The 8,511-nt window shown below is 34.0% G+C and overlaps 1 protein-coding gene across 1 annotated transcript; it reads right to left on the reverse strand.

Annotated features, from left to right (window-relative positions):
- On the reverse strand, positions 5,825-6,482 carry LOC110269213. Its single transcript, XM_021116900.1, has 4 exons — positions 6,430-6,482; positions 6,238-6,341; positions 6,062-6,157; positions 5,825-5,973 (listed from the first exon to the last, which is right to left on the reverse strand). Exons 1-4 carry the CDS (start codon positions 6,480-6,482, stop codon positions 5,903-5,905), a joined length of 324 nt encoding a protein of 107 aa, XP_020972559.1. The 3' UTR covers positions 5,825-5,902.

The raw sequence follows: 8,511 nt of genomic DNA on the forward strand, positions 1-8,511 counted from the left end.
CTGCATAGTTTTAGTTTTTAGATCTAGTTTTCCTCTCCTCTAGGTTTTCTCTCTACACACTCATGGTTTTTAGGATTCATCATTTTTCATTGTTTTTGCATTGGGATATTGAGAAGAGTTATTGCCTCATCAAGACTTCGACATTCTAGTTCATTCTCTTTACTTGTCTCTTACTCTTCCATATTCCTTAATTTACTTAATTTTACCATTGGATTATTTTAGCATTTATCAATATAAGAATTACTTTTATAGTCTTGAGAGTACTGCAACAAGAATAGGGCTTCCAACTAATCAACTCCCAGTCAAGGCTTTTATTTAAATTTATATAAATTTTCTAATTTAATTTTCTGCCATTCAACTCAAACCTTTTTGAAAACATCTGATTAATAAAATAGCACACTTTTCTGCAACTTGTTGGGAGACGACCTGGGACTCATACTCCCAGTATTTTGATTTTAATTTCTGTGACACCCTTCTAAATTGATAAGCGGATTTCTGGTTGGTTGAGAACTATACTTGCAACGCATATTTTATAATCATTCTTAACTCGCCAATTTCCGCCCGCATCAGTCATGTATCATTTATTTTGATTTGAGGAAAAGGATTTGGTTTTGAAAATTTTCTGCGGTGATTTATTGGATTTCTTTGCTTTGATTTATGCCTTTGTTTTCTCTAATTTTGTACGATGGTTTGTTTATTTCTTACATATGCAGTGTGCCTTCTCGTACAATTTTGATGAACCATTTTGTTCTTTCTTTTAAAAAAATTAGAAACAATTTCATTCTTTCATTTAAAATCTCGAGAAAAGGACAATTTTATTTCGATTCCTAGAATTGTTAACAGTAAAAGTCCTTTTTTTTTGTTCTTTTCATATTTTACCAATCAATTCTTATGGTAATTACTTTTGACAATATTATTTGTGATATTCCGTTATAGATAATCACATGATTTTCTGATTTTGGTTAACAAGAAAAACAAGAAAAAAAGTTGCTTTTGATAATAATGTTTACTCTTATTTTGTATGATGGTTTGTTTATTTCCTGTTGATTGTGGGTTGAAGGATTTTGACACTCTGATCCGTCGAATCAATATTATAAGAAGGAAGATAATAAAGTAATCTTTTCTTGTTGAAGTTGTTCATAGTTCCTTTGAAAAGTATCATTTGATTTATTCTCATTTTTCCTCATTGATAATTGTAAACATTCAAGCATTTCTTCTGTCGATATTTTTTTTTTATTCTAAAGGGTCTAAACTAGACAGAATTGAAAAGAAAAAATAAAAGTTAATTGTTGCCAAGATCTGTATTCTATGAGGCATGTCCTTTTTGACGCCTCTTGCCTAAAGGTATTTCTTTATTTTACCAATTTAAGTTGGAGTAAAAATGAACCTAATCCATTAATCCTTTTTATCTCATATTGTATATTTTCCTTTCTAATAGAAGAATTAGAAGAGCATTTGGAGAATGCCAATATGGCTAATTTTAGTTGCTGTTTGCAGTATTCCCAGGTTTGATATTCACTTTTAAATGATACATTGAAGCTCCATTATATATATAGCATGAAGTAATAAATTAGATAGTACTGACAGTGAATGCTACAAGAGCAACAACTAATCCTATTTTATTCATAACATTAGAATCCAAAGCATTTTATCATTAGAAAACGAGGTGGATTTGTTGATAAATGAATACAAAGTAAAGAAATGATCTCCGATATAAATTTTGGATGTGTACTATACTACTATTATCGCTAAGAAGTTAAATGTTGAATCAATTCGTTATTATAAGTTTATCATAATAAAGAAGTATGTCATTGTCATTTGACTATCATTTTTATGTGTTTTAATATTCCTCTTAATTCATATTATTTGCTGGCTTTACTTTTTGGTTTTGGAATTAGCTAATGTCCTGCAAGCTGCAATTGTTCTTTGAAGTTATATATATATATATTTCAACTTGCTTGATGTCTAGATTATGTTGTAGATCTTTTACTTAGTCAATGTCTTAATTTTTGTTTGAAATGGTATTGCTATTTTAATTTAGCTTTTTGTTATTGCTTTTAGTTTGTTTTCAGGATGATATAATTAATAATTTATTTTATTTTGTTGATATTCATTGTTTTATTTTTTATTTTCTATTTATTTTACTTTGTTTTAAAAATATAATTGAAGCTGAAAATTTCTTTCACTAGGTGATAGCCAACTAAATTATGTTGAAGCAAAATTTCATATTTGGATTTTGGTTTCTGATAATTGCCTTATTTGATCTATACTTATTTCGATTTATAGGTTTGGTGTTTGATATTGATAGAAATGTTTACATCACAAAATTTTTCTCACAAGCAGATTCTATGATGAAAATGCCATATCACTGGCATTTAGTGTTCTTGAGGAGCTAATTGAAGTTTGTGTTTGTGTTGAAAATTTAAAAACATTCAAATATGTATATATATGCTTTTACATGTAAATGTACAATTCCTTTTAAGAAGCTGTGGTTACTAAGTACCATCCTCTTTATATCTTTTCTATAACAACAAATATTTTTGCATTTTACAGGAAATGCAAATTAGGTCATTTCCTATTGTATTTGTTGCATTTTTTGCTGTCTATACAAGGTATTTTATGTAAGTTTTAGTCATCTAATCTATCATTGACATATAAAAATTTGATTTATGACCTATTAAAATAGATATTTTCATTGCAATGACTTTTACTATTGAAGTAGGACGTGAAGCTCCAAATTATATGGTAATTCATCTTTCTTTTTATCTTTATTTTAAACTAACTATGAATTTTGCTTTTTCAAATTCTGTGTTTTCATCTTCGATCGATAATATCTTTTTGCTAATTTTTTAATACCTAATAATTATTGGTTAATATTTTTCTTACTGGGAAGCTTACAGATTTCTTATCATTTTAATTGTTCTGTTGTTTCATTATAGCATTTGTGCATTGAGTTGTTCTATTGTCTATATGCGGTAATTTCAGGCTTTTGATACATTTAATTTCTTGAGATGATAAATTTTGCAAATCCATTTTCTTGGGTTGTTGGTTAATTTTTCAGATACATTTCTTGGGGTTTTAGTTCTTAAGAAAGAGAAGGCAAAAAATAAGGGTTTAATTTTCGCTTTGTTTCATGTTTTAAACTCTCAGTAATGCATGCTCACTTATGTTCTCTTTTTAGCGATTGAGAATGCTATGACTAATATTCCAAAAGAAGACGCAGTTTGTAAAATTTGTGCTTATTATATATAATAAAATATGCTTTACTGAACTTTATAAAATAGTAGAGATAAATATTAGGTAAAACATCAAAGACTTACTCAAGAAAATGATATGATGCTTTCTTCGTTGATGGATTTATTCCTCTATTTTTCATCTATTCTATTTTTTCCTTTTATTTTTAATTATGGTACTAATGTTGTTTTTTAATCAATTTGATGCAGGATTCAAATTTTCTGTTATTATGAATTGTTATTATTCCGTGATGAAATTTTTTGCTAACAATTTTGTCTTGATGATTTTATTTTTTTTTAAAAAGTTTTCAAGTTTAATGGGTCATCAAAATTTTTATGTTTGATTTTTGTATACTTTTCATTTGAAGAGGATTACTGTAACACCCTAACTACCAAAGTTCACACTTCCGGCTGCGCGACTCTGATAGTTCGGACATTACAACGACACTTACACTATTTAATACTAAAATATGAGCCTGTTTAAAACTTTAAACCGCAATACCGCTCCCAAAAAGTACTTTTGTTCGATAACATACATCCATAAATACCATACAACTTACAAAAACTCATAAGGAGTACATCCATATATATATATACATACATATATATAAGTAATATTACAAACATAATCCAATACAATTCATATCCCTCTTACATATTATATCAAGATAAAGGCGAGGGTACAATAAACCATAACTAAAACAATATAGAGCATTACAACAACAATTAAATAAGCACTTCGTAACTTCTGTGCCCATATCCTAAAAGGGGAAAAATGTAGGGGGGTGAGAACATCATCCTCGAAAGGGTTCTCAGTAGAGGGTTTTTGGGAATTACTGTAATAGGATACATGAAGATAACCGCACCAGTGATTCATAACCGTCTTATGCCTCTTTTCAAAAACAACGGTTTACAATAAAAGTAAAGTTGGAAATCTTTTCGGAAAGAAGAACCGTTCAATTCTCAAAAACTCAAAAGCCTTTCAAAACGGTTTATCTATGCAGAACCAAAATAGCCTTTCATAATTTTATTCCAAACCAGAAACACAAACCGAAATCAACCGTCAGTTCATCTCTTTCCAACCACGGGCCTAGGCCCAAACAATCCAACCAACAACCAATCACCACAATCCAACAGAGTCCCAGATGCAAACACAGATAGGAAGTTCAAGCACAAACAAACAGTTATTACAAGTAGAACAGTTAGCAATTAACCACATAGGCAAACCAAGTATAATATGCACACCCAACCAATGTCACACAAATGCATATGATGCATGCCTGTCCCTAGTGGCTGATGATATCATCTGTCGGTTACTAAGCCAACCCGACGTGTCCGGTAGCTAACCCGGACACAGTCTCTCTATTGCGCTTTATTATCATTAGAGGGTATCTGCGCCCTGTCGCCATTAGAGGGTATCTGCGCCCTGTCACCATTAGAGGGTATCGGTGCCCTGTCACCCTTACAACCAGAGAGAAAACACAAGCATACTCGCATACAACATTCATCTCAGCCATCCGGCTTAAATTCACAGTTCATTCGATTGCATACATGCATTTGTACTCAACGATGGATCACCATCCATCTCAGCCATCCGGCTCACGGTTCAATCCAGAACCAGCCAATTTATCAATAAATACAGCCCTTCGGCTTAAGTTCATAATTCATAATCAGCCATACGGCTCACAACTCATTCGGCAATCAGCCATAGTTCAATAGCATACACGGCCATTCCGGCTCACAACAAAACAACACTTCCACCATTCAACATCATCAAATTCATAAAACCGGCATTTAAGCCATAAATCACTTTTCTCAAGCCATTTCACTTTAAAGTTTCTCGGCAGAGTCCCAAGTCTTTAGGGGAGAATAACATAACTCATTTCACCAAATTCATTTAAAATCATTAAAACATTGGCTTTCTGATTTGAGTAAGCAAATAGGATCTAAGCCAAACCGAGTCACGTAATCATTTACTTCTTTTAAAGCCGTTTCCTTTACTTAAGCAAAACCGACTTCAACCCCCATGATAAATTCTAGAACGTTTCAACTGTTCAAAATCGTTTTAGTCTTGCAAGAATTCAGAATTCAAAGAGTACTTAAACCTTTCTCAAAACATTTCAAAATGAAACTTGTCAATAGACATTCAGGTTCTTTCAAAGTCATTGAAACTTCTTTAATTGGAACCCCCAAGCCAAATTCAAAGGCATAAACCCTTTTCACATTCAAATAGCTTTAAAACACAAGTTTTATCTAAATAATTTTCTCCTAAAAGAGATACAATGCCTTTTTTAAGAAGCAAGACTAAATCACAATTTCCTCTTTTCAAGAGCATTCTATCTTTCACATCATCAAAATAATTGACTCAATTCAAACCAATCCTCAACGGATTAAACTCATTTCAAATATTTAAAGAATCAACTTCAAACATTACATTTCACAAGCCACACAACAATTCAGCCAAGCCAACATCCATAATCATTCGAGTCAATCAAATAATCAATAAGGCAGATACAATCACTAATTACACCATATCTCACATCAGTATCCATATGTAATAATTCCAATAATAAACTGTAGTTTTCGGAAAGCGCCCCTACCTCAAAACGCAAGCCATAACCCAAACTTGTTAACTGATTCCTTTTTGCTCAGCCCGAAATCACCGACAATTAGAACCTCGGCCCTGCTTGCTCCCTCTCGAAAGCAGAAACAGCTACAAGCGGCATAAACAAACCGAATTCTACCTCCTAAAACCATTAACATCGCAATCACTTTACTACACGGAACATAACACCAACGCAGGGCTTTCGAAAATCGAACATGCTTACCGGAACGAATAAAGAACGGCTGAACCAAACAGCGGCGGTCTACGAACTGGTTCGGTGGCAGCTTTAATCGTGACCCGCAATTACCGGAGCTTGACCCTATGATACAAAACCTCAGAATCTCTGGCCAAACATTACAGCATATTGATTTTCAAGAGCTCTGGAATGAAAATGCTTACCGTGAGAAAGGATTAAAGACTGAATCAAGCTGCAGAAGCTCCGGTGATGGTTCCGGCGACCACAACAGCTTCTCCGGCAGCGACAACGTAACTTATGACAGCCACTTCATTAAATACAACAGTTTCAATGACAGTTTCAGAGTAATATTGAATTGGCAGAACTAGGAGGAACCAGAAATAGGGCAAGCTCACCAAAACGGCAGCGACCAGAAATTTTGGTGGCGGCAGAGCAATTCCGGCGGCATAAACCGCAGCAACGGCGCGGATCTCCCCTCCAGTGGTGACGCAGGTAGCTTCCGCGCGACTTATCCCTTTCCCTCTTCTCTGTTCGCAGCTTCAACGGCGGCGGCAAGGGACGGATTTGATGGCAGCGACGCGACGGGCTGGTCAGTCAGTGACGACAGCGGAGATGCACGGCAGCGCAGCTCCACGCGGTGGGTCACACTCCCCTCGCGTGACAGAGATGCGACGTCTTTGATGGCGAGCTCGAAGGGTGACCGGCGCGGCGGCGGTGATCGCGAGACGCGGTGGGACGAGGATGGACGGCGACCCAGCAGTGGCGGCTCCGTCTCGCGTGCCCTGGCTCGCACACCCTCTTCCCCCCGTGACCATGGTCCGCGGTTTCCTCTCCTTCGACGGTAACACGACGGCTATAAATAACTGTAGGATTTGAGACTTGATCATAATAAGACTTTTCAAAGATTCTGGGTCTTACAATTACTAAGTTACTTAAAGATCAAATTAAAAATTTGGACTCTCAAAAATACACTTGACATAGAGATTAAAAAGATTAGTGGTATTTTCACCCTTAAAATACATTTCATATTTTATTTTAGAAAAGTGTTATGTCTATTTGACTAAATTTGAGATTTTAGACATAAATATACTCATTTTATAAGAATTTTGGACATCAAATTTTTTTACATATATAACTCTCTATAAATGATGTCTTTCTAGCTTTGGTCCTGTGAAATTTAAAGAGTTGGTTATACTGCTAAAATAGTTAAAGCAAGAAAAAAATCGTTGATTTATAAAAACAAAAATTTATTTAAGTAAAAAATATTTTAGGATTTCAAGTTCTTGAAATATATATTCTTTTTCTAATAGTTTAGAACTCCTATTAGGCTAATGTTATGGAAAAGTAAATAATGTAATAAAATAATAAGAATTACAATATAATAATTATAGTTATTGTCACTTGCTGTACGTAAAGTAGGTGCTGCAATGAAGGAAATTCTTCTGTATATGGTATGTGTTATTATCTTACTCAGTAGCTTGTAGTTCTTGTGTAGTTATCTTGTGTTTTGATGGTTTGTTTTTGTATTATTTGAAATTTTATCACATTATAAATCACTACAAGAAAAAATAGTATTTATAACAAAAAAAATTGTTACAAAAAATTTAAATTTTGAAACAAAAGATATTTATAACAAAAAAAAAAAAAGACTGTTGCAGTATGTCTTAGCTTGTTACAAAAGGTTTTTTAACAAAAAATGAAACTGTTATGATACAAAGTAATATTTTGTAACATTTTTAATACAAAAGCTAAAATTTATTACAAAAGTGATAATAATGTTTGATCTTTAAAATATTTTTCGTAATAATTTAAATTTTTGTATCATAATATTTTGTTACAAAATACTACTTACTTTTGTTACAAAATACTTTTCGTAACAATTTAAATTCTTTCTCCTCATCGCGTTCTGGTCCTCTCCCTGCTACGGTGTGCATGGCGACGACGATATAGGTCCAACGGCAATGACAGATCTGGTAGCGACGGGAGTCACAGCGACGCGAAACGGAGGCACGAACGGCAGCGATGGTGGTTGGAATGAATGACGATGGCAACGGACTTTCAGCGGCGGTGACGGCGCATGCAATGGCAGCTCACGGTGGCGATGTCGACGAGGACCACCATAACGATGACGGAACGCAAAGACAGCTCCCTCCTCGTGCTTGCTCTCTCTCTCCTCGATGGCCACAGCAGCGGTGAGACGAAGATGCTTGGCTTCACGGACGGTGAGGCGCTATGCCGACACAGGACAGCCACCTCCCCTCTTCTCTTCTGTCGCAGCTCACTCTCTTCCTTTTTCTCTCTTCCCTTTTTTTCTTTGTTATTTCCGCACGTGTGTGTGTGGGCTATAGAAAGAAGAGATGTGAGGATTGTTAGGGTGAGATAAAATTAGGGTTTTAATTTGGGGATTAGGGTTTGGTTAAAGTATTAATTAAAAATTTAATTTAATTTAATATAATTAATTTTAAAAATAGTATTTA

The sequence above is a fragment of the Arachis ipaensis genome, chromosome B02 (assembly GCF_000816755.2).
Source record: "Arachis ipaensis cultivar K30076 chromosome B02, Araip1.1, whole genome shotgun sequence".
Classification (NCBI taxonomy): Eukaryota; Viridiplantae; Streptophyta; class Magnoliopsida; order Fabales; family Fabaceae; genus Arachis; species Arachis ipaensis.

Coding starts and splice junctions, on each gene's coding strand:
- LOC110269213 (XM_021116900.1), bottom strand. CDS start 6,482: ATGCCGCCGGAATTGCTCTGCCGCCACCAAAATTTCTGGTCGCTGCCG. Junction 6,342..6,429: donor TTCTGGTCGCTGCCGTTTTG/GTGAGCTTGCCC, acceptor TATTTAATGAAG/TGGCTGTCATAAGTTACGTT. Junction 5,974..6,061: donor GCCGTTCTTTATTCGTTCCG/GTAAGCATGTTC, acceptor TTTAGGAGGTAG/AATTCGGTTTGTTTATGCCG.